This window comes from Acinonyx jubatus, chromosome A3 (assembly GCF_027475565.1).
Source record: "Acinonyx jubatus isolate Ajub_Pintada_27869175 chromosome A3, VMU_Ajub_asm_v1.0, whole genome shotgun sequence".
In the NCBI taxonomy this organism is placed as follows: domain Eukaryota; kingdom Metazoa; phylum Chordata; class Mammalia; order Carnivora; family Felidae; genus Acinonyx; species Acinonyx jubatus.
This window is the reverse complement of record NC_069388.1, coordinates 88388405-88414846: the sequence shown is the minus strand read 5'-3', so window position 1 is coordinate 88414846 and position 26442 is coordinate 88388405. Positions and strand designations below refer to the sequence as shown.

The 26442-nt window shown below is 42.8% G+C and overlaps 2 protein-coding genes and 1 long non-coding RNA gene across 5 annotated transcripts in view; 1 reads left to right on the top strand and 2 right to left on the bottom strand.

Annotated features, from left to right (window-relative positions):
* The window catches only part of STAMBP (STAM binding protein), a 36923-nt gene extending 21557 nt beyond the window's left edge, over window positions 1-15366 (bottom strand). The window contains exons 1-2 of one of the 3 annotated variants that reach the window (XM_053200774.1): window positions 15238-15366; window positions 1488-1705 (exon numbers count right to left, since the gene is read on the bottom strand). In XM_053200774.1, coding sequence (XP_053056749.1) covers window positions 1488-1705; window positions 15238-15315 — 296 coding nt within the window. In that variant the 5' untranslated portion in view covers window positions 15316-15366. The other 2 variants (XM_015064038.3, XM_015064039.3) reach the window with 2 other exon arrangements.
* On the top strand, window positions 15129-23030 carry LOC128311231 (uncharacterized). The gene is made up of 4 exons (XR_008289407.1): window positions 15129-15843; window positions 18058-18147; window positions 21998-22123; window positions 22902-23030. It is a non-coding gene; the product is annotated as an uncharacterized LOC128311231 (long non-coding RNA).
* On the bottom strand, window positions 16209-23024 carry CA3H2orf78 (chromosome A3 C2orf78 homolog). Its single transcript, XM_015064037.3, has 3 exons — window positions 22899-23024; window positions 19137-19898; window positions 16209-18282 (listed from the first exon to the last, which is right to left on the bottom strand). Exons 1-3 carry the CDS (start codon window positions 22993-22995, stop codon window positions 16364-16366), a joined length of 2778 nt encoding a protein of 925 aa, XP_014919523.2. The 5' UTR covers window positions 22996-23024; the 3' UTR covers window positions 16209-16363.
* Window positions 23031-26442: the final 3412 nt, after the last annotated feature.

Below are 26442 nucleotides of genomic sequence, written 5' to 3'. Positions count from 1 at the left end.
CTTTAGAGTACTGGTTCTCAACCAGGGCAATTTTGCCCCTTAGAGACCATCAGGTAATGTCTGGAGGCATTTCCGCCGCAATTCAGTGAGGGGGAGGGGTGCTACTGGCATCTAGTGGATAGAGACCAAGGATGCTACTAAACACTCTACAATGCACAGGGTAGTACTCACAACAAAGAACTATTCCACCCCAGATGTCAATAATACCAAGGTTGACAAACCCTGCTGCGGAGTAGTATGGGATCAAAAACTTAACATGATACAATTGAATTACATTGATTATTTTTGGGAGGACATATAAGAAACTAGTAAGGGTGACTATCTCTGGGGAGGGGCACTGAGATTTTGGGGAAAAGAGAAGTGATCGGGAGACTTCATTTTTAATATATATATATCCTTTTGTGCCTTCTGAATTCTCCACCATATGTACATGTTACCTTTTCAAAAAATACCTAAAAATAACCAAAAGTAGTCAGTGTGGCTCAACACTATGGTCTCAACTCTAGCTTCAACTCACAGAACATTACCAAAAAGAAAACAAACAAAAACAGGGCCTATGTTGTAGACCGAATCCTGAATTAAGAGTTAGGAAATCTGAGTTTTGTCACTCTAAAGTGTGGAACAAAGCAGATCACTAAGCCCAGAGCATGTTTCCTCACATGTAGAATGGAAGGACAATGTATCCTTTCAATGCACACACAGCTATGAAGATCAAATGGAATAATGCAGGTGAAATACCTTAGGAACTATGAAGAGCCATACACACACATTATAGTTATTATTTTTTTAAAGGCCTTGGTATTATTATAAAAGAACAAGACCAGAGATTATAAATGAGATCCTTTAACAGTATTCCCTTCCTAAATTACACATCATTTCATTATCACTGGGGATTTAGAAGTTGTCCCTGTTAATTATACTGACATCTATTTATGCTGCCTACCCTAAGAAGCTAAGTACCTCAAGGGAAAGGTCTTATGATGAGTCACATGAACTGTAGGCGGTCAATACTTATTTGATGATTTGCGTGACTATAATAAAGGTTAAGAAGAAAAACCTTTTTCCTGAATCACTCAATTTGTGACAAAATAAGTAGAGGTGAGGAATTTTGGCTCTGCTACCCCTCAGCAATAATGCTATGATTAGCTGCCTCAATAGAGGACAGGAAAAACACTCATCAATACAAAACATGTGTAGTTTAACCATCATCTCCCTTGTCTAACAGCTGGGCCATGTGGGCACAGGCCAGAAAAGCTAGGTCTCTTACTCATGAAATCACTGAGTCATGAAAATAACACTTTCAGTACTCATGACTCTTTATGTCAAGGACAGTCGGTATGTAGGAGCTGCCTGCAAAAATGATTAATGCTAATGATGTTGTAAAGTTCTCTACTTTTAGCAATTCTGGGCAGAATAAATGAGCACATGAGCAGAATGAGTGAGGCATCAGTCACCGGAAAAGAAAAAGGAACCTGGAGGTGTCTTACGTGATATACTTGTTATAGAGGATGAAGGCATGTTCAATGTTGCCTTCCTCAGAGTAAATGGATGCCATTCGGATAATCTCAACTCCAGAGCGGAAGTACCGTCGGGGTGGAATGTCTTCATTTATCTCCACTGCACTACCCATCTGGGAGAGAGCCCTCACCCGGTCTTCGGGCGGAAGGCTCACGTCTCCATGGTCAGACATCAGGACCAAGAAGTTCTGAGACAGAAAAAACAGGTGGCATCAGCACCATGGTCCCCATCACAGCCTAGTACACAGTAATTGGTTATCCCACAAACTTCTACCTTATGAAGAAATTAAGAGAAAAATACCATATGCTGTGGCTTGTACCAAAGAAAGTCTCCTTCCTACAGGAAAGCTGAGACCCTCAAGGAAGCCCACATCACAATGACAGAAGTATTGGCAGACTCAAAAGCCTACAATCTCTGTGCCATAATTACGTGGTACAGGGAGTAAACTATAATGGGTGTTCGGCTCTACTCTTCAAGTTAATCATTCTCTGTACCATTAGGTGGCCCTGCCATAAAAGGAAGGATGGTATCTTATATTTTTGGCATTATTTCTCCTACCAGCTACCCATTTCCATCTACTCCAGTACCTGACATTGTATGCTCAATGAACTATCATAAAGATTTTTAACTGATTTCAACTTTGATCATTTGTATTTAATGAGAGTAACTGACATTTTTCTATGGTGTACTTTTTCACATCTGAATACAAGGTAAGGGGAACTGGTCTGGGAACAAATGCTCACAATCCTAGTTGTGCTCACTAAACCACTATTCCAGTCAATCCACAACATCATCCATCACATCAGGGTAAGGAATTTAGATCTAAACAAAACAAAACAAAACAAAACAATTTACTCAAATCTATCTTCAAAGACTAAGCATTCTTCAAACAACAAACAGGCACAAAGGTAACTGGGAATGCAAAAAACAAACCAACAAAAACCCTAAGAGTTTTCCCTTCCTGTGTTTCAAACCGCAGTAATTCTACAATCTTTCTAGATACTCTGCTGTTAGAATCAGATTCCAACTTCCAATCAGATAACACTCTACCATCATTTTCAAAAAGAATCTGGGTATTTGTTACACATTGAGTTACAGCACACCCTAGCCAGCACGTTCTGGTATATACAAACTGTATATACTAGAATTCAAGGCCCTAAGTCTACTGTAACCCATTTTGTCTTCGATCTTAAATTTGCTCCTTCCCAACAGAGATCTTTTTCCTCCAGTCAGGATTCTGTCCTGGATTCTGTCCAGAAATCCACACATTTGTTTCATTTGTCTAGCCACTGCTTTTCTGTTTTCCACTCCAGTCCCTCTCCAAGAGGTCTCTCTTGGCCATTTCTATCTCTAGGTCACACTTCCCCCAAGCTTCCTATCTAGACACCCTTACGAGTAGTCCAAAAGCTGTGCGGACGACCAAGGATGCAGAGGCATTCCATCTCCCCAAAGCCTTTTTAGAGGCTCAGAAAGCTGCTAAAACTTTCCTAGGTTGCCTCATTAGTAAACTCAGTCCAGAGCCCATTAAAACTAACTGAAGCAGAGGATGCTTGTTGCGCCTCAGTAGCTTTGAGAAGAGGATCTTTAGGCGGATGGAACCCCCTCCCGAGGCCAGCAATACTACAGGGCTGAGCAACCCTCCAAAGAGGAGATGCGGCACCCGCAAACAAGGGGGAAGAGAGGAGGAGGTCTAGGGAAGTAGCAGGAGTGCGCAGAGGTGGTGTATTCAGTAAAGAGGGACCTCCTGACACCTGCTTGAGGCCCCCTCTTGAAGGCCCTCAAACCCAAGCTGCCAACCCAGGGCAAAATTATCCAAGGTTTTCGGGTCTTTTGAGCGCGGCAGGCGGGGATGCACTGGGCCTGGCTGAGACAGAAGCCATCAGTGGCCTCGCGCGCGGCGGACCGGGCAGAGGGCGCGGGGGGAGAAGGCTGCAGGCCCCACACTCACGGCGGCCGTTCCCTTTCAGAGTCCGCTCAAGCTCAGTGGCCCAACCCCACCCCATTCCCAGGACCCTTCCCCACCTGTCCCCGCGGACGACACTCGGAGCTTCCGGAAACGTCACATCCGGCGCCCGCCCCTCCCACTCCCGCTGACCTACTCATTATACTCTCAGGAACGCCGGATCCAGGGCGGGGAGCTGGTGGGCGGGGCTAGAACCGCCACCTGCGAAAATACGACCAATGAGAAGAGGGCTCCACGTCGGCCATCTTGGTAAAGGAAAAGCAACAAGGAAGAAAGGGAAAGCCAAGTAATTAAAGGAACCAATGGCCAAGATAACTTATGTTTTTAGAATTAAAATGATTTGGGATCGAGTTTCCTGCCAGATAGCCCCTATACCACACTCACACAAATTCACAAATCAACATTCAAGGAGGGAATTACTGATTCAAGTACCTGGCTAAACTGACCAGGGTTTCTAAATCCATGAAAGAAAAACTCCTTAAATCTTCAGCTTGCTTTTGTCACTACCTACACAAAATTGATAGTGTGAGGTATCAGACTTCTATTGCCTAGAAAAAAACCTTAAGATTAACTTTTTTTTTTTTTTTAACGTTTATTCATGGGGGGGGGGGGGGCGCAGAGAGACACAGACTCCAAAGCAGGCTCCAGGCTCTGAGCTGTCTGAGCTGTCAGTACACAGCCCCTCACAGGGCTCGAACCCACGAACGGTGAGACCATGACTGGAAGGGAAGACGGTTGCTTAACCAACTGAGCCACCCAGTCACCCCAAGATTAACTTTTTAATGTTAGAACACAATTTATTGAAATCAAGTGTTTAGTTTACAAGGGTCACTGTGCAAAGCAATGGAGCCACAAAGATCTGTATGACACAGTTCCTGCCCCTACAGCCAGGACAGGCAGTTATTTACACCAAATAGTTATTTACACCAAACAGTGGCATATTCTGTATACAGATGTGTGTATGTATGAATATATGCACAGTCTCTTTCCCAAGAGGTTCTTCAAGCCTGCTATTCATTTTCTCTCAGGAGACTTTTTATATCACCGCTCTGAAACTTTGTGCTCTCTGAGGATACGTTACTCACCAAATTTGGGGACCCTGCCTGTAAGTTCGTTAATGTGATGGCCTGACCTATCCTTCAAAGTCTAGCTTAAAGCCCCTGCACGGGTGTTAGCCCTTCTACCAGGTCAGTGTCCAGATCTCTAATTTCTCTGGCCCTCTGTTGTGTATCTGTGTCTGGGATTTTCCCAAAGTGATTCTATGTGGTCATTGGGTTTCCAGACTTAGGGCTGAAAGCACTTGCCAGATTCTTTCTCCTTTAAAGCATAAATAGGCATGTCAGGGGCACCTGGGTGGCTCAGTCACTTGGGCGGCTGACTACAGCTCAGGTCACGATCTCATGGTCTGTGAGTTCAAGCCCCGCATCTGTGCTGTCAGCACAGAGCCTGGAGCCTGCTTCTGATTCTGTGTGTCCCTCTCTCTCTGCCCCTTCCCTGCTTGCTCTGTCTCTCTGTCTCTCTCTCTCTCTCAAAAACAATAAACATTAAATAGGCATGTCAGTGCAAGGATCCACTATCAATTTTCCTGGATCCTCTGAAGATAACTCTGGGAAGACAGTTGTAAAGGGCACTCTGTTCTGTCTTCAAAACTCTTTCTCTACTGACTCTTTCCTTTCAGAATATAAACATAGTGGGTAGAGCCTAAAGAAATTGAGGCACTGAGGGTGCTGGTCATAGCGAAGGCATACAGTGCAGTTGGACTCTTGGCAGGAGCGAACACAGGACAAAATCCAACACATTCAATCTCTCACTCAGTAAATATTTGTTGAGTATCTACTATGTGTCAGCTTCTGTTCTGGTTGTTAGGGATACAGCAGTGAACAAATCCAGTACATGGATATTGTTATGGTGCAAGTACAGGCAGAAGCAGAGCTGGTGGGGTAGGGAACAGGGGCAGCTGCTGCCATTAAGCACCGTTTCCAAGTGGTGGTTTTTCTTTGTAATGTTTAATGTAACAAGTCAACAGAGTTTACAAACATGCTATATGTTAAGACTATGATGAGAAGCCTTTAAGAAACCATGAATGGGAAGCACGTAAGAGAGGGGTGCGCATAATCACAAACACAGCAACCACCACACACAGGTTGTCCTTGATATTAGAAAGGAGATATACCCAGGTGATGGCAATTCTTAAGATAATGGCTGAGAGGATGTAGTAAGCAGGATCTGGTTCATTCAGGAAGGGAATCTGTAAATATTGACCAATTTTTGGCCTCTGGGGCAACTGGTCAGCACTCTTGGCTTTAGAGGTATCAGAAACAGCAAGTAAACCCTGGCCAAGGTGAACATCTGACATTCTTCACAACATTCCTGATTAACGGGAAAAGCTACAAACTGGACGATTTTGTATGTGCATCCAGGAAATTAATGCTACAAGAATTCCGTTGGTTCTTGGCAAAACTGAGGAGGACTCCTGCCCCAAAGATTGGAGGCTAAGCATCAAGCTATTCTGTCAGCAATTAGGCTTCGGCAGCTCACGTGGAGGGCCAAGGCCAAACTAGGAAGTGAGGTGGTCTTTCTTTCTGGTGCCCAGATGTACCTAGTCAGTACATTTTCCCTGAATATAACATTCTCCATATGACCTCGTGCAAAGTTCGGTGTCACAGACTCCTGCCTTCCTGTTTGTTTATTCCTAACTGCTCATTCCTGGGTAGCAGCAAAAGTCTCCTAAAAGGCAAAATTCTTACCTCAATATATAGCTTCAGGGTAGAGAGAAAATGTCCAGATGGGCTTTCTGGGAAAGATAAAAAGGAAGACTCTAGGCACGTATCACTTGCCTCCTTGTTACCCCTGTGGTGAGTCACATACCTAGAGGGGCAATCTCACTAATACAGGAATGCCATCCATTCTTACCTACTTCAGTGCAATCTTACAGCAGCAGCTAATACACTTTTATAACAAAAATCAGGTTCTATTGCTCCTGGGTTAAAAACCCTCCAATTACTTCCCATGGCACTTGGAATTAAAAATCCAAACTCGGGTGGCTCAGTTAAGCATCTGACTCTTGATCTCAGGTCAGGTCTTGATCTCAAGGTGGTGAGTTCGAGTCCCACATTGGGGTGCATGCTGGGTGGCACCTACTTTAAAAAAAATCCAAACTCCTCACCCTGGTTTATAGAGTGACTTAGTCCCTGCTGTCTCTCAGACTTCATCTTCTACTCTCCCTCTTGCTTACTGCTCTCCACCACACTGTCTGAACATCTGCCGTTCCATTGCACAGCTGTTTCCTCTTCCTGGACTGCTCTTACCCTGATTTTCACTTGGCTGACTCCATCTTAATATTCACTTATCAGTTTACATGTCATGTTCTCTGACCACACACTCTAAGTAGCCACCCAATCACCCTCTACCACTCACTCTTGTTTTAATTCTTTTTGTAGTCCTTACCACTGTCTGCTTTGGTCTTTTATGATCTGGATTGATTATTGTCTTTAATTCCCCCCTAAAATATAATCTCCAGAAAGATAGGAGCTTTTTTTTTTACTTGTTCGCACATGTAATCCCAGTACCTAGAATAGCTTGGGGACCCAGAAGACACTCAAGAAAGATTGCTGAATGTTCAAATATTGTTAAAATAAATGTTGTCTCACTGTCCCCAAAATTAATTACAAGGATGGGTGGCCAAGTATAATGAAATTAACAATGAAAAACAGTGGCCATTATGCTCTTGGGACCAAGTCTTCTCTAAAAGGCAGTTAGGACTAGGAGCAGAGGGGAGCCTGGGTGGCTCAGTCGGTTGAGTGTCTGACTTCAGCTCGGGTCATGATCTCGCAGTTTGTGGCTTCAAGCCCTGCATCAGGCTCTATGCTGACATCTCAGAGCCTGACGCCTGCTTCAGATTCTGTGTCTCCCTCTCTCTCTGCCCCTCCCCTGCTCATGTTCTGTCTATCCCTCTCTCTCAAAAATAAACATCAAAGAAGAACTAGGAACAGAAAACCTCCAAGACTAGACACCTTCATTAATTGAGCAAATATTTATTGAGCATGTATCATGTTCACGAATCTTATGTCAGGCAACGAGTCTACAATAATAACAAGAAAAACTCAGTTTCTGTTGTTTTAAGGCCCTCATGGATGAGGGCCCAAAGCCATCAGAAGAGAAAAAAAAATCTTTAAAAGATTAAGTTTCTTGAGGGGATTCTAGGTGAACTCCATGCACTGAAACACTGAAGCAGCCTATCTTGAGCATTGCTAGGGAATGGGGGTGCTTTGAAAGCAGAAATGGAATGTGTACTAAAGACAAATTGTTCACAGCTAAAATTTTTGCTGTGAACCCATTGGGGATATAAAATGGCAAACAGAATTTTAAAAGTATATACTTTTTTAAAAAAAAGATGTAGAATGTAGAAAGAAGTGTTCCCAAAGAAGGGGGGTGGAATGCAGAAAGTGTAGTGGGATCTTTAATGCTTATATATTACAACATATGCAACGTTGCACATGCATGCGAATTGTGTTCCTTTTGAGCTGAAGTTGGAATCACCTGATGAAGTGTTGTTCCTTGAGAAGACAGCTGTGGTAAAATTGGTAACATCAAGCTGAATCAGGATTGGAGCTCCACCTATAGTTTGAAGACTGGTATCTTCATTGCCAAGAAAAATGTCTAGTTGGGACAATGAGTTGTATGCATGCTTGAAAAGGTTTTTAATGTGTGTGTGTTGTTATAATTAATGCTTAAATCTATACATAAGGGATCAATTTTAGACATATTTTATTCCTTTGGTATTTGTTAGTTAGCTGTGAGTTATATAATTTGGTTCCTAATAACCCAAAGCCTTTTGTTTTAGGTTAAGATTGACAATCTGAAGATTATAAATTTCAACTAAGGCTAAATCACATAACAAATTATAGGGCTATTTGAATTGGACACTTTAGGTTGAGGGATTTTATCATTTTGTATTTGGTTTATACATTTCTTTGCAAAAATACTGCCATATAACCAGCACTACAACTTTGAATGGGAGATTAAAAATCGCATGCCCCTATGTTTATACTCTGAAAAGTATCCATTCAGTCAATCAACTAATATCTATTGTGTACTCACTATGTGCCAAACATTGCTCAAGGCCTTGGACATATATCAGTGAATAAAGCAGACAAAAAACAGAAATCAATGCCCTCAAAGATCTTACATGTTAGTGATAGGTGAGGGAGTGATGGATTATAAACAATGATCATGACAAACAAGTAAATTACATTGTATGTTAGAAGATTCTACGCGCTATAGGAGAAAATGGAACAGACGGAAGGAAAAGAGAAGCACAGGGAGGCAGTTGCAATTCAAATGGTGTAGTCAGGAAAACCTTCATTGAAAAATTTTGAGTGAAGACTTGGAGGTTAAGAAAAGCATTCCAGGCAAGAAAGAGCAAGTGCAAAGGCCCTGGGCCAGGAGCTTGCTGGTGTACATAAGGAACAGTGAGGCCTCGGAGTGACTGGAGTGGAGATGAGCAAAAGGTGCCACAGCAGTAGGTCCTGTAGGATAGGAGTCAGAAAACTATGTTGTGACTCGTCTTTGTAAATGAAGTTTTATTGGGACACAGCCATGCCCATTTGCTCACATATTTTCTGTGGCTGCTCTCCTGCTACAACCGCAAAGTTGAGTAACTGAGACAGAGACAATCTGGCCCACAAAGACAAACATTACTGTCTGGCTCTTTATAGAAAATGTTTGCTGACCCCTGATGTAGGTTGGATCTTATAGGCCATTGTGGGGACATTGGGTCTGACTCTGAGAAAAATGGGAAGCCATGAGAGGGCTGTCACAGAAGGAAGACAAGATCTGACTTATGTTTTACTTATGTTTTGAAAGGATCATTAAGGTGAATGTGTTGACAAATTTTAGAGAGGCAAGGGTGGTAGCTGAGAAGCCAGTACGGACTGTGTTCATAAGGTATGCTGGGATGCCCCCAGGATGCCACAGCAAATTCATCAGGGTGTAGCGGGATTTTCTAAATTTTTGAAGGGTTCACAGCAATACTTGACATCTGTCAGACACCATGTGAGCTTCCAGCTAGTGCGTGGTTCACAGTTTCAACATTAGGTCATGCTATTTTCCTTTCAGTGCTGTCATATCTTTCTGCAGCTGGGTTTTCGGCAGTACCTGTAATAAAAAGCCAGTACTCTTCGAAAATCAATGTGGAGCGGGAGATGAGGCTGGCAGTGTTCGACTTAACTCCAAGGTTTGAGATGTTGTGCAGTGCCCAACAGTGACGCACCCTCCATCAGCAAGTAAATGTGCTTATTTAAGAGTGAAATTAGAATATCTTTCTTTTCTTCTACAGCTATTATTTTTCAGACGTCTAGTCGGTTGTTGGAGCATCGTCTTATTGTACAATGTGCTGTGTTACTGGAGCATTTTTCCTGTGGCTGCTCTAATGAATAGCCACAACCCAGTGCCTCGTAAAGCAGAAATTAATTTTTTTACAGTTTTGGAGGTTGGAAGTCTGAAACGAGTGTCACTGGGACAAAATTAAGGTGTAAGCAGGGCTACACTCCTTCCAGAGGCTCTTGGGGAAGATTTCATTCCTTGCCTCTTGCAGCTTCTTGTGGCTGTTGGCTGTCACACTCCAATCTTTGCATCCATGGTCACCTTGCTTTCTCCTCTGCTATCTGTATCAAATCTCCTTCTGCCTCAATCTTCTCAGGACACACGTGAAGGACACCTGGCTGACTCAGTCGGTGGAGTATGCGTCTCTTAAACTCAAGAGCCATGAATTTGAGCCCCACATTGGACATAGACATCATACATATATAAATGCACATATGTAATTGCATTTAGGATTCACCTTGCTAAGTTGGGATAACCTCTCCATGTCAAGATCCTTTTTAAAAAATGTTTATTTTTGAGAGAGCAAGAGAGAGAGCATGTGCGAGGCAGAGGAGAGGCAAAGAGAGGGAGACAGAAGATCTGAAGTGGGCTCTGCACCGACAGCAGAGAGCCCGATGTGGGGCTTGAACTCAGGAACCGCTAAGCCCAGGCGTCCTTCAAGATCCTTAATTACTCACATACACAAAGATCTTTTTTTTCTAAATAAGGTGGTGATATTAACAGGTTTCAGGGATTATGACCTGATCAGCTTGGGTGGCCATTATCTAGCCTACTACAGGCATAAATCCTTACTACCTTTTTGGCACCTAACTACTTAATAAATGGGACTGTTAAGTATTTCTTTGAGCCTATAGGTGAGACACCAAGGGCTCTGTGAATATATAAAGTTTGAGAACCTCTGAATTAGGAGGCTCTGCCAATAATCCAGACAGGGAATGATGGGGGCTTGGACTTGAGTGGCAATGGAGAAAAGCGGTTGGAAGTAGACAAGTTCTAGATACAATTTGAAGGTAAGACAGATGGAGTGTGCTGAAGTTCTGGATGTGCGGTTGGAAGGGAAAGAGAGACCGCAAAGTCTCTTTATACTTTTTCTGGAAACAAAAATGGTGAAGAAAGCAGTGCATGGACCAGAATTTTTGCTGGGGACGAGTGCAGACTGGTGGTTCCATTTTGTACATGTTTAGAGAAGTAATACAAAAAGAAAGAAAAAAGGGAAGGAAAATACGTGCATTCCCAACTAGGGCCTGCCGCCAGACCCTCTACCTGCTTACTCTACTCTCATGGTGGTCAAATGTCCCTCCACCCATGTTTTGACTTCTAATTCCAAACATGGACTGAGCAAATACAGACATGAGGTTCCATGTTAGAGGAGACTTAGAAAGCCTTGTCCGAGCCAGAATCCTAAAGAGGATAGGGCAAATTGGGCTCTCCTTTGAGGAGCTGAAAATTACAGAACCCCCAAATTAAAAAGTTATGCCAAATGATGGAGTGGAATTTCAGAAAGATGAGGCAGCAGCGTAGTTTTTGAATCTCCCCAAAGGCTTTCATGGAAATAGAGCAAAACCAAAGGCCCACTGGTAGCATTTACCGTGAAATTAGAAACTCCCCAAAACAAGAGGGTGGGTGTAACATAAGCCCTAACAGTTGCTTTTTTCCTTTTTTGTAATGCCTGACTTAAGCTTTGATTGCCAGTTCATTTCAAAGAGGCATCCACTTCAAAGACAGCTACCCCAGTAAACACAGTGCTAGCCACACATGGGATAAATAGCCAGGCCACTTTCCCCCAACGGAGGCTTCTTTGATGTAGAAATCTCCGTCAATTTCAATAACTGACCTTCGAGGCCACTTGTCTTTTCTTTCTCCCTGTGTTTTAAATCCCCACTCCCATGTTTTCTGTTTTGTTTAAGGAGGCTTCACACTTAGTATGGAGTCCAACCCAGGGCTTGAACTCATGGCCCTAAGATCAAAACCTGAGCTGAGATCAAGAGTCAGACGCTTGACTGACTGAACCACCCAGGCACCCCATTTTTTAAGTAGGCTTCATGCCCGTCCACTCCTATTTTAAATTCACCACTAAGGACTGAGCCCTTGAAACCCCAGGCCCCCACCGTTGATCCTGGTCCTGATTTGAACCCCTGGTCCCAGTGCTCTGTCTCTACCTGAGACCTCACTGTGTGGCCCCAGGTGTTCTGTGTAAGGAATAAACCTCTATTTTTTCAAACATTCCTGGTGGTTGCTGCTAAAGGACATCTTGAAATCATAGTAAGAACCAGAGGACTGGTTCAACCACATTGGTTACTGACAGGCTGAGACCCACACACAACAGTGGGGAAGAGTACCATCAAGAGGCACAGACTTGCCCACTTCTGGTGTCTGCACCAGAGGCAGTCGCAGACTGGAGGAAGCATCTGATGGCCTTGAGGGCAGGAAGATTTCAACGCCAGCAGGTACTCACTCGCAATTTGAGAACAGCAGCTGAGACCTGGTGGTGCAGTCCTGTCCACCCACAAAGTGAGGAAGTACAAGGAGCCCCAGAGGGGGTCTAAAGGACTGGGGGTGCTCTTGCCCCGCCCCACCTCTGTCTTGAAACGGAGCAGCCTGAGCTCCCTTCCAGATGTGACCCACCCGGAGGAGAAACTTCTCACAGCAACAACAGACACAAAGAGAAATGTCTTTATAAAAGTCTGGAGAAGGGAACAGAGCCAGGAAACCTCAGAAAGAAGCCATCCATTTTTGAACGCTACGTTTGGAGAAAACAAAAAACAAAAAACAAATTCTGTGAAGTTAGGAAAGTGATCCTCAACCACAACTCCTTTTCAAAGCGCATTAATACTGATTTCACTTAAAAAGTGGATAACAGAAATGAGATTGAGATCAAGTCCTACACAATAGAATGGGGGGGGTCCTCCAAATGTGGGGCAACAACCAGGTGGAAGCCGGTGGCACTGGAGGTGAAAGGATTCACCTGAGGCAGAACAAAGGCGATAGAAGTGTATTGAACACATCACAAGGGAGCAGTGGGCAGGACAGCAAAGGAGAGACTGTCTGCAAGGAGACAGTGTGTGGGGGCTGTATTTAAAAGGGGAAGGTGAGGAGGTATGGAGACATACGGAACTTTTCCTTTTTGCTAACTGTGCTTGGTTGTAAGTAGCCCACATGTTGGTTAGGGCCTATGGATATTTTGATGTGGGTCACCTGATGGGCCAGTCTGTATTCGGCCCAGGGGTTGGAGGTCACTGTGGGCCCTTTTGCCTCTATTTCTCCAGGTGGTCACTGTGGGTCCTTTCTACATTCCATCACTCAAGCCTGTTGTCTAAAAGCAGCCTCTAAAGGTAGCATAAGAAAATGAGCAGAATAGCATCCCTTCAGAAAATGAAAGCAAATCCAAAAAGACAGGACCACAAAACAGATCAAAATTGGAACATGCTATTTCAAAACAAGCTAAAAGATGGGGTGCCTGGGTGGCTCAGTCAGTTAAGTGTCTGACTTCAGTTCAGGTCATGATCTTGCAGTTCACGGATTCGAGCCCCACGCCGGGCTCTGTGCTGACAGCTCAGAGACTGGAGCCTGCTTCACATTATGTCTCCCTCTCTGTTTCTCTCTACTCCTTCCCCACTCACGCTGTCTTTCTCTGTCTCAAAAATAAACATTGAAAAAAATTCACAACAAGCTAAAAGATATTAGAAGGAACAACATAAAAGATGAAAGAATGTGGAGTGAGGGAGGGAAGGAGAGGGAAGTTATTATCTAATAGCTCCAGAGTTTCTGTCTGGGGGGATGAAAAAGCTCTGGAAATGGTATTTGGTTTTTGTTTGATATATTTCCATGAGACGGCTGGGGACATCCAAAAACTATGCTGCTGCTTCCATCTTTCTGGAGTCCTGTTCAATTTTTTGACATAATTATTTTAAATGTGGTTGGTGGTGATGGTTTCACCTCATCATGGATGTGCTTAATGCCACTGAATTGTGTACTTAAAAATAGCTAAATTGTGTACTAAAAAATGGTAAATTTTGTGTTGTGTACATTTTACCATAATAAAAAAAAAGATGAAAGACCAACATAAATCAGAATTAGGAGGGATAATAGAGCTCAGGACAGAATTAAAAATAAAAGAAAAAAATCAGAAATAAAGACTTAAGTTAAAAATAATACAAGAGTAAATGAACATAATGGATAATGCCTTAAGAGAAACAAATAAGAAAAGTGGGAAACTTTTAAAGATGAAAAAGAAGATAAAAAGAATTCCAGAGAAATGGCAAATATAAAAGGTAGGCAAAAAAGTCAGGACAACTCTGAAGAGAGTAATACAAATACATACAAGAAGTTAGTATGCTCTAAAAGTGACATTCTAAATCAGTGGGGCAAATTAGTCAATACATTGTGATACATTCATGTTGAGACAAATGGTTTCTCTAGAAGGATTCACATACAGTGTGGCAAAAGTAGATGTCTCTAAGGGGGCAGGGAAATGGGCAGCTGGGTATTTCCATTGAATACCTTTTGTACCTTGTTCTGTCATGTGACTTTATTACCTCTGAATTCTGACTGCCTGAGTTCAAACCCCAACACCCCCAATTGCTAGCTCTTAATCTTGGACAAACTTTTGACACTCTCCAAGCCTATGTCATTATCTGTGAAGTGGAGTGAAGAAACTCAATAAATGTAAAATACTAGCAGAAACAACCCAAATCTCCACCAACTGATGAGTGGATACACAAATGTTGCAGAGTCATGCAATAGAATATTATAGTCATAAAATCAATGAAGTGGACACACTAGGACATGGATGAACTTTGAAAACATAATGCTAATTACAGAAGTCAGACGCAAAGGGCACATATTGTACTATTTCACACCTATGAAATGTCCAGAGAAGGCAAATTCAGAGAGACAGAAAGATTAGTGGTTGCCAGTTGCCAGTGGAGTTGGGGAGAGAATGAGAAGTGACTGCTAATGGTCCAGGGGGGTTCTTTTTGGGGTGATGAAAATGTTATGGGTTAGATAATGGTGATGGTTGTACATGCTTGTAAATGTTCTAATGACACTGAATCTATAGTTTCAAAGGGTGAATTGTATGGTATGTTAATTATATCTCAATACAAGATAATTTTTAAAAAGCAAATTACCAAAAAAAAAAAAAAAAGCAAATTGCCAATTTTTCCATGGTGATTTTCCGTTGTCCCCATCCCTCCCCTCCCCCCACTCCATTCCCTTTCCTGCCCCACCCCCTCCACGCCCTCACTCTCTCTACCCCCCAATTCTGTCTAGCTGTCCCACCAAGTCCTAAGGAGCACCTCTAGACCTTTGGCACCTGCGTGCTACAGCCGTTGGAGCGCTACTGAGTTCACACATGTGCCCACCGCTCTTACCTTGTGGGAATGGACCCCTCCAGCGGATTTTCCTCCTGCGCTTCGGTTGGTCAGTTTTAGAGAAAGGGGCACGCACATCGGCGTCGATGGAGGACGACCTGGCAGGCCCCGCTGGTTAACGTTTAAGTCCCTCCGGAAGTTTGATCTCGACCACCATGTGACTTCCGGATGTTCTGATCTGAAAGCCAGGTTGGCCATCTGCTGGCGCTTGCTAATACTGAAGGCTTTGGAGGCATATATGACTCCAATTGAAGCCTCGTTCCTCTGCCCGCAGTGTGACCTAGGCCCATTGCTGAATCTCACTAGTAAAGTGGCACAGTGGTACTAGCGTTGCATATCGTTGTGTTGGTTAACTGGAGTGGTGCGTTCACCGGCCTGGTGCGTAGGTGTTTAATAAACAGTGATTTGTATCCAGGCCCTGTTCTCGGCGTGCCTCCTGCTTCTCGGCGGGCCTCCTGCTACAGCAGTTGGCTTGGCTAGGCTCCAGTGATCAGCTGCCCCCAGGATAAATGTGAGCCCTTGCCATCCATCCAGTAGATGGATGATTTGTACTTACCTTACCCAGCTATAGTCATAGATGGATTGGACAACCCAAACATTTTGGAGGTATGTCTTGAATCTCTTGTCTTCTAAAATACTATAGGGTGGACATGAGATGTAAGGCCAGCCTCCACGAAAGGCTTTACATTTATTCTGGTCAACCTAGACTGACTCATCTCCTGTCATCTCCAATTCTATTTATTCTTTTAACCCTAACCTCAGACCCTGCTTCTGCCATTTCCCCCACTCCTGCTTTTTATAAACCTAGAAAATCTCTCCCCTTTCAGCCTTCGTGGCCTGGACCAAGTTCCTTCCTCTTTTCTTCTTATCCCCTTTCCCTTATTCTCCCATCCAACTTTTGGTTCTTTCTCATGCAGACTTTTATCCCGACCCCCACCAAAGAAAACCCCCAGTTAACAGTATCTCAGAACTAAAAAGTCTTCTTTATTTCTCATCTATTAATTATGTTTATTATGTTTTATTAAGTTTTAAAATACATCTGAGTAAATAGAGAAATTTATATCTATCTATCTATATATGGATAAATGGCTGGTACCCAGAGTGGTACCAACAAACGTAGCAGCTCTTATATTGCATAGCCATAGTATCGAGCAATTTCCATATCTTTTTCCCTCTCAATGAAAAACTGCACTTTCCCCAAAGAGGTGTATTTGGCTGCATTCTCACGCTCTTGTTGAGCCTGCCGCTTCATGGCCTCTCGCTCTGGCCTCTGTTCTTTTGTGATGGGCTTCGACATTACTGGCTCAGGAACATTGGGTTTTCTCCATGGAATAGGTTGAAAGCAGAAGTCTTGGAGTAGAAATTGATTGTGAGGTTTGGGTGGGGACTGGAGTTTGGTCACAGCAGTAGGAATGGGTTCCTGCTGGAGAGAGGTGCAGGATGACGTTTTGTAGGGTGCAGGTCTGGATGCAGCAGAGTGAGGGACACTAGGCCGGGTAGGGTTGGTCAAACCTGGTCGGGTTGGATTGGTTGAAATTGGCCGAGCTGGTCTGGCAGGACCTGTCAAGGAGACAGGGGTTGGCCGGGATGAATTGACTGCAATAGGTTGAGCTGAGCTAGTGGACCCTGGCCGGGCAGGGTAAGCCACAGCAGACCGACGTGAGGCCAGAGAGTGTGGCCTCCGAAGAACAGGTCGAGCTTGAGGCTTCTCCAAGGTTGGAAAAGGCAAAGGCACCAACTTGACCTTCCCAGGAGGTGGCAGCTCATACTGGGATGGAGATGGACACTCTGTGTCAGCACCACTGTCTTGTTTCTGGACTTTGACTTTATTTTTTTCAGGACCTTTACCCTCACGTGGGGTGTCCAGCCATCGTTTGATAACTGGGGATGGCTGGGCAACTTTAGGGTTGCTGGAGTTTCCCAGGGCCCAGGAGGAAGAGAGTCTGATTTTCTTATCACTCTTTTTCCCCAGCGCGTGAAAAATCTGTACGGACTCCAACATGTGCATGCCTAGGCAGCTTCGAGGCTTTTTAAAGGTCTCTTGGCTAAGCTCAGGTTGATTTCTCCTCCGCTTCATCTTGGGAATGGTTGGCTTCTCTTCTGCCTTGACTGTGTTCCCTGACTGCTTACTCTCTTCAGCTTTCTTGGGGTTGTTTTCTCTGCTCCTTTTGGTCTTTTCCTGCCCATGGCTCTTAGTTTTGCTGATCCTGCTGGATGCAGCTTTCTGAGATTTGCTGTTGGAATGCTTGGCTGCATTCACATGAGCCCTGTCACTATCTCCAGCATTGCAAATAACCACTTCTTCCCCTAACAGGCATCCTGGGTCCTTTGGCTGGATTTTGGTCTTGGGAACACCATTGATAGTCTCAGCAGCTTTGTGTTTATTCTTCCTGGCTTGATCAGAGGACAACTTTATGACACTTGACTTTTCTTGCACTTCATTCAACTTGATGATTCTGGTATCTTTGGCATTGATCACCTTGGGACCTTTGGATTGATCAAGGTCGTTCAAGGAATTAAAGAGCTGGGGAAGATGAATATCCTCCACTAGAGTAGTGATGTCTGCGAAACCACCACTAGATACAATCCCATTTTCAGGGGTCCCTTGGTCCTCAAGACTCATGCCATTTTTTCCCAGATCAGTGTTTTCAGAACCAGACTGCTCCTCTTGGCCAAGGGGATCAATGCAGGCCAGGAGCTGGTGAATATCAGGAATTTCTAAAGGAAGTAGTGGAGGATCTTGATTTTCTAATGGGATCTGGTAGGCATCCAGAGGCTTTGAAAGCTTGGTTTTAGTATCACTCAAATTCTTATTCTCAGTTTGTTCCTGGCTTGGAGCTGGAGGCAGTGCCAGCAGATTACTGGAACTCTGGACAGGAGCTATCACTGAGATGTCTCCAAGCTCAGGAGGTGGGTTGCTTTCAAGTACCTGGATATTTCTGCTACTGCAGGACTTGGGGAATTCTGGAGTTTGTGGCAGACAAAATGTCTGACTTGGAGATTGCAATCCCAGGGAAGTCTCCATCCCCAGGGAAGTCTCCATCACTACAAAGAAATCAAGGAAGAAGTCATTCCCTGGTAAGTGAGATGCTCCCCCAGACACCAAGACAGAAATCATGCACCTTCCAGCAATAGGCAAGGCGGTTCTACCAGCTCTTCTTAAGGATCATGGACAGAACCCTGTGCTAGGAGATAGGAGATGACTTCTAGTTCTTACCAGTGATCATTTGATGTCATTGATTCTTGCTTTTCTTTGTATTTTATACAAAGTTTAAGTAAAATAAGAGGCTAAAGTGGTTTTTAAATTATGAAATGTTTCTACAAAGCCTATAGAATCCTTGCAATTCTCCCCACTTTCCTTAGAGAATAAGAACACTTCACACCATGGACTAGGAGAGGGAATGGAGCTCTTTCTGATAAAATATATAAGAATAGATTCTTTGCCTGCTTGCTTTGGACAGCATCTCGGAACACAAGGTCTTAAATCCTGGTGTAAATTAAGGAAGTGAGGGAAAGTTAAACTGGCACTATCACAATAAGAGTTCCGAAATGCTTTCCAAAGAGACTGAAGCAATAGATCAGGGGAGGGAGTTCATTACAGTGTGGTAGTACAGGAGACTGATCAGCTAGGGCAGTGAAAAGTGTGGTAGCCCTTGTGTATGCACTTGGGGTCCTTGTACCTGTAGCATAGATGGCCATTTCAGTGTCCCACCTTCCCACCCCTATTTAGTGCTCTTATACAGAGTCTGAAAATGGAGAGCACTGAGTGTGGGTAGTGGTTATTAAAGTCTCAGGACTTAAATTATGCTTCTCTGTTGATTCACTGCTACTTGGCTGAAGATTTGACCCTGTTTTTAAAAGCCAACCTTAATTCTTTCCCTCTTGCTATTTCTACTCACCTTGAAAACTTGTTTCTGTGATGGGTTGAGCAGATACAGAGTAGTAGATTCCAGAGGTGGAGGCTGGTGGTGGGACATTTGTGGGCTGAACCTCCTTTAGTACCATGACCATTTCTGGCTGGGGGGCAGAGGCCTTACTTCCCATGTATGACACAGAGCCATAGGACTGCAGGTAGGGACCAAGTTCTCCAGACAGTAGAGGTCCCAGTGTGCCTTGATTATAGTAATATACCTGGCTTCCTTCCTGGTAGGGAAGTGATAGGCTGTGTCCCTGATTTGGAATCTGAGATGGTGTTCCCTGAACAAGGCTGGCAGAAAGTGATGGATACAGAGGGACCATGTTATTGGCCTCTGAAGTTTTATCATACTGGGCTGCCATAGATATGGAAGAAACAGCCGTGTCCTGGTCAGTGACAGTCACAGTGAAGTCTCCAAGTGAAAATGACTTCTTTTCAGTGCTCCCTGTGCTATCCCACTCAAAAATACCTGGATAGGAAGCAGCTGAAGTGGAGATCTGGCTCTGGGCAGTAACTCCAGACAACATAGTTGTACTGGAATGTTGGTAAAGGTAGGCACTACCCATGAGTGGCTGGAAAGAAGTGCCAGAAGCTGATGGCAGTAGCCATGCCGAACTGACTGCTGGAGCAGAGACTCTGGAGAAGCTGTAGACACTTCCTGCTAGGGAAGCTGCATTGCTCACCACAGGGAGAGAGAGCTGCAGAGAGTTTGGAGTTCCAAGTAAAGATGGATTTTGGAAATTTTCTGTAGGGAACAAGAGGGTTATGAAGAATCAGGGAGATCTCACTATGTTTGAGGAAACACATTATCTTAAAGTTGTTGCTACCAAGAAGCCTCTAATACCAATAGTTGCTGGGATACCAAAAATCAAACCATTTAAGATGGTTGTAAGGGCTGAAGTAGCTTGGTAGGTACTCTTCTATATTAACTGCCTGTGCTCCCAACTTGGGCACAGATGTGTGGAAGACCCAGGTGGTGTGCTTCGTACATCATTCCATAAGCAAGAAGCAACCTTCTCCCTGCCCTGTCTTTCCCTTGAGCCTACACCAGCATCCACTCACATACTGTTTCCTAGAAGTGAAGCACTTCCGTCTTCGGAGGTCCTTAGAGAACCTCTGTTCTATATTCTCATTTCACGAGTGAGGAAACTGAGGCCAGGGAGGTCAGACTGACTTGTTCAAGTTCTCCCATTATGTTAGGTCTCATTACCAGGTTATAAAAACTAATAATCGTGACATCCTTGCCAGGACCCTACTCTGAGCATTATGCTGCCAGAAACCAGGAGAAATACAATGAATGTAGATTCCTCCCCCATTAGAAACTGATACAGCTATTACCATTGTAATCTTCAGGGTCTTGTTTTGCTTGTGCAGTTCGCATACAGCTCAGTCCAGCTGGTAAATTCAAAGGGTCATTCGTGGGGCTCCTGGTTGGCTCAGTCAGAAGAGCATGTGACTCTTGATCTCGGGGTTGTGAGTTTGAGCTCCACGTTGGGTATAGAGATTACTTAAAAATAAAACCTTTTTTTTTTTTTTTTAAGGGTCATTCTTCTTAAGCCTGGTTTCTGATCCTACCTCAAAATGACTACCTGAAACTAAGTTTCTCAAAAAGTGCTTTTTGATAGAATCAAGTTATTTAAGCTGTCTCTGTGCTTCAGTTTACTCATCTATAAAGTGGTTGTAATAGTAACAACAACAATGGTAGTAGTAATAATTCGCACATGAATAAAAGTGATACATTACATATGATTTATATGAAGGAAGATATGTTCCGAAAAGACAGAAAAATCATGAAAAACACACATTACAGAACTAAGAAGAAATATATAGATATTAATGAAAACTGGGATGTAGCAAGCATGAAGGCATAATAAGTTTACTGATATAACAAGTTCTTTATCATACATACAATATTACAGAAGTGAATATTTCCTACCCAATTTTGCTGAATACTACTAAACAAAATGGAGCCCACAACAACAGAAGGTGATTTTGAATGAATTCCTAACCAGGACATACAGACCAGGATAGATCAGTAAAAACTGCATGACAAGCAGCAAATGCCATAAATGTGAATGAATAGGTAGCCACAGCTTTTGTAGACAAGTATTACAATGAAATCTGGTACAAAGCAGAGAGGAAAATAAGTGTAAAGGAATTGTTACTGCATTCAGCCCCATTTTCCCAAATATTACCCAGCAAGTAACAGATACTAAGTCTAATACAAATGTATACTTCAATATAATCATATAACAAAAGGAAGAACATTTAAAAAACATCATGAAGGTTTTTCTATTTATCTAAAAATATATTTTAATCATCTTCAGCATTCAGGAAAATGTCATCCCCAAAGCCTATACAAAAACACCATCGCTGAAATCAAACAAACAGACAGACAAAAATGTTTAATGTAAGAAAACCCAAAGGACTCTACAAAATTGTTTTAGATAAATGTGGAATTAGGGATGTGGGGCTTGACTTTTCTTCTTAGGTTGCTGAGATATGAAAACAGATGTGTGCTCCATGTTGGGAAGAAAGTAACTGAGAAGATGAAAGGAAGCCTTGACTTGGAACCTACTTATCACACAAAGGAATTAGTCCTTATGATTCAGTCTAGGAGATACCAATTTTTAGATAAACTGAGTCTTGTTTTTAATAGGCAAAACACCTACATGGCTTAAAAAAGCAGAATGAAATAAAACTGAATATTCGGTTTCCTCCAGCCCCTTAGATAGTCACTTTTATTAATTTCTTGGATAAGAAGCATCATTTCTTTTTTTTTTTTTTAAGAAGCATCATTTCTAAAGCATATTTCTTAAAATGTTTACATTCAAAACTTTTCAGTGCCATCTGTGTTCAGAGAGGCAATACAAAAAAGCAAGCAAACAACAACTGAGTACGACCTTTCTGTAAGTTGCTTGTCCTGGTGATGCCCAATTCCGGCCTTACTTTCCTTCCTAGTCTCTTAATGTAAGTATTAGCTAAAATCAACTTTGTTTTGCCCTGCTCTAAGCAGATTTCATTTTATGCTCTTTCTGCTTTAATGTAAAATCTTTGGTTTCCTTCAATATTCCACCCTAAACTACCTCTTCCCCCACCCTCTCCCCTTGAGAGCTTCTCTAAGCGCTTTCTTTTCATTCTTATATTTTCCCCTCCTCCTTGGTTCCTGGTAGCCTGTGCTGAGGGAAACAATCCTAAACTTCCTTACCTTTCAAGACTTGCCTCCCTAGAGCCCACTCTCCTCCATCCTCTTTTCCTGTTTTCCCTTTACACCTACATTAGTTAGAAAACATGTGAATTTGACTTTTTCAGCAGCACTAAATTAAAAATACTAAAGTCAAAATATTAGTGGAGGAACTGTTGACAGATGAAATATCTTGGTAAATATTGCTAGTTTTCTACATAACCTAGGTTTTCTCTCTTTCTGTTGAAACACTCTTCAACAAGCCTCTGATTTCATTTTCTACATGGGTGCCCTTTAAGACTCAGTATTAGAAAAGAAAGGGACCAGAGAGAACAACCAATCTAACATCCTCATACAACAGATGAAGAAAAAACAGGTTTCAGGAGTCAATGACTTGTCCAAAGTCACACAGGTAATAAATGCCAAAGTCAAAACTGAAGTGAGGTCTCCAGAGTTTTAGTTCAATGCTTTCTCCCATGATTCTATGCTATTTTGAATCTACTACTACATTTAGGGGCAAAAATAAAATCTAATGAAAAACTTTTAAGTTTCTTTCCTTACCAGACATGGTCAGAGAAGAGGAAACATCAACTCCGGATACAAGGGATGAGGAGACGATACTGGAGGATGTCTGAGCGGCTGAGGCCGAAGAGTGCATGTGCCCCGTACGAAGGTCACCGGTCACTGGTCACTTGCGATGATCCAAATTTATTTACAGGTGACTCCATGGAAACCCCAAGGTTCCACCAGGTGCTGGGGGTTTGGTGGGAGAACGATGTCACAAAGCAGGCAGTTTAAAGGTACGAGGGAGCCAATAGGGAGGTCAGATTCCCAACAGGAAGACGGGATTGGTGGGAGGAGTGGCAGGAGAAGTAAAACAACACCTAAGTGGTACCTAATCCTATAAGACAGATGTGATAGTCTCACTTTCTCTCACATTCTTATCTTAGGGAAATCATCTCAATGTTTCTTAGAGGTGTTCATTAATAGAATGAACTAATAGTTATTCATAGTCTATGTATTATATTTTATCATCTGTATTCTACATTTCCAATTATATAGCCAGTCAACTAACATCCTTAGAAAGGAAAGGCACATCTAGGTTGAACAATTAAAGGGGCTCTGAAATAATATTAGTGGATCTGATTAGTACACTTACTGCAGCTTTTAAGGAGCAAAAGAAGGAATTAAGGAATTCTTTTTGTAACTTGGTTAAAGAGTAGGGTGAAGTTTGCTCAGCGCTTCAGTGAAGTTTGTGGAGAACAATGTGGTGCAAGGCTCGTCTCCTTGAATCCTACCTTCCTTGGACTGGGCTGTGCCGGGCAAGGTTGAATTTAGATCTCTCTTCTCCTCTCCTTCATCACAGGCATTGTTTGTGGGAGGGGTCTTGATCTTGCATTCTTACACTCATGGAGGTTACTTCCTGTCAACCTCCAGCAGCGGGAGTCTTTTGTTCAGTGCCTGATGCTTTGCAGAATGAATTCTGCCCGTTAGAAGCCAATACCAGAGAGTTGGAAGACACAGATGATTGCAGATCTTTCCTTTTCCAGCATTTGGTTGCAATTCTTTTGCCCACAATTTGCTCCCTCCATCTCTGGGCCACACAGGCATCCTGCAATCCCATCCAGCGGTTTTATACGTGAGAGGCATTCCGGGCATTCAGGGTACTTTCCCTTTCTCATTCTCACATAAGTGTATCCAGTGTGGCAGTTACCGTAGCCTCTTCCCCCCTTGCAAACAGTCACTGTAGAATCTTGGGCCTCTAGGATTCTCTGCCTGCCATGCTTGGGTGCAAGATCAGGCAAAATGAAGACAGAAAGAAGAGGACATTCATTGAGAATAGGGAACATGCAAAGTGAAAGGGTACAGGAAAAAAGAGCCTCGTGTGGATTTTGGGTTTCTGTGAGAAACAAGTTGACACATTTTGGCCTCATTTTATAGTAACAGAACATGCAATTATATACATATAAGTGTAAATCCGTACTTACATATTAACATAATATTGACATAACAATGATAATATCAATGCATATATAATATATTGATTATAATGAACTTATATAACATATTCGTGTTTAATATCTTATATTCGTTAAATAAACATATTTATTTATGCAACTAGATAGTGCAGCATTTGCCATGAATTCTGTACACTAAAGAGAATAATCTTAAATATATTTTTTTGTGTGTTTTTTGTGTTTTGTGTCATATTATCTCATTTAAATCATTGATCGGTATGTTCACAGGATATAAGTTGTTTTTAAATGCTCCATTTTTTCTATATTTTTTCCCTTGTATTTTTAAGGTATCCAGCATTGTAAGACATATCGCATGTTTTTCTCTTGATGATTCTTTTGAAGCATCGTGAACTAATCAACCAGCTGCATTTTGTGGAGACACTTAAAAAGGGTCCATGAGAAAGGCCCTGTGGTGAGTTATACTGTGCACCCAAGCATAAGGAAGATGTCTGCAGCCAGCTGGAACTGGCCTGGATTACCTCTGTTTTTGTTCCCCGGGTTAGTACTTTTCTTACTAACCACTCTTGTCCCTGTGATGAAGTGAGTTAGTTCTGAGCTGCTAATGCTTTTTATGTGAAGTAAGCTGGTTTGGGGGAGGAAATCTATGGATCAAGTCATTTTCCTCAGTGGTAAGCTTTTAGGAGTGCCCAGATCAGCCTACCTATGGACTTTTCTGGGCCAAAGAGTACCTGTGGCCAAAGAGTAGGAGGTATGTGATAGAAGATGCCAAGAGCCCACAAGAAGATAGCTCACGGGTGGTACCTCCAGAGACAATGTTTCATTTATAGGCCTACTTTTCCTATTATGAGATATGAGTTTGTTCAGTGATGGGGGATGATGCTTATCTGAGAAGAAATTGTGAGGGGTGTTGCAGCATAGAGATATGGCTTAAGCTTATAAATGTTTTTCAGCGTTTTTCTCCTCTAAGACTCATACCTCAAATAGCCTACCTCTATGATATTAGTATATAATGTGAGGCTAACAATATATAGGAAATAATAGGAAGCCAGACCAGTTTCTCTTTTCTCTATGTTCCTATGGAAATCAAGGGGATCTATAGCTACTGCAGGTTAGGGTGAGTGCTGTAAGGTTGGAGGAAGTGTAGTAACACAAATTGTGGTAGCAGTGAAATATTTACATATTAAAATATCTAGTTCCAACATTCAGTTCTACTTAGGCAGACCCTTAGTTAGGCCTTTCCTGGCTCCCAGCCTCTCTATCTTCTCTCCAGATTTTCAGCCATTTGACTTAACCTACCGAATCATCTTAATTTCTAAAATGGAGGAGGAATAACCTAAAAAGCTTTAGTCAAACACTCTGGAACTTAGCATCAAGCCCTATCCTGACCTAAAGTCTTATATTTGTGGTTAGAGTATGGTCTTATCCTATAGACCCTCTTCCTGCATTTTGCAGACATTGGGATAAATAGGACTTGTCTTGGTGTAATATATCCAGTCCATCTGCTACTGCTACTGCTCTCCTTTACTTCCCCTTTTGTTACTTTTTGACTGGGGGGTTAAAGACTAGAATCCCTCAAACACCTGAGGTTTGGTACCTGGGGCCCTACCAGATACTAGTAGATTTTGTTAGTGTCAACTACTCAGCTGTTTGGTGTTCCAAATATCCCTTGCTCCTATATTTTCCATTCCAGTATACTACATATCTATTAAGGCATTCTTTTCTTTTCTTTTTTTTTCTTTTTTTAGAGACAGAGAGCGAGTGGAGGAGAGGGGCAGAAGGAGAGGGAGAGAGAAAGAGAGACAGAGAGAGGGAGAGAGAGAGAGAGAGAGAGAGCGAGAGAATCTTAAGCAGCATCTATGCTCAGCACGGCCTGATGCAGGGCTACATCCCACGACCCTGGGATCATGACTCAAGCCAAAATCAAGAGTCAGATGCTCAACTGACTGAGCCACCCAGGCATCCCAAGGTACTCTTTTGCCTCATGTTGGACCTACTCCCATCCAAAGGCCTACTCTTTTCTAGTTCCCAAATTTTCTGGAAATCCTGTTATGCCTACATCTGGATTTTCTTGCGTGAACTATAACTGAGTTTGTGTCTTGTAGCAAATTAGAAGTGCAAGACCAGGG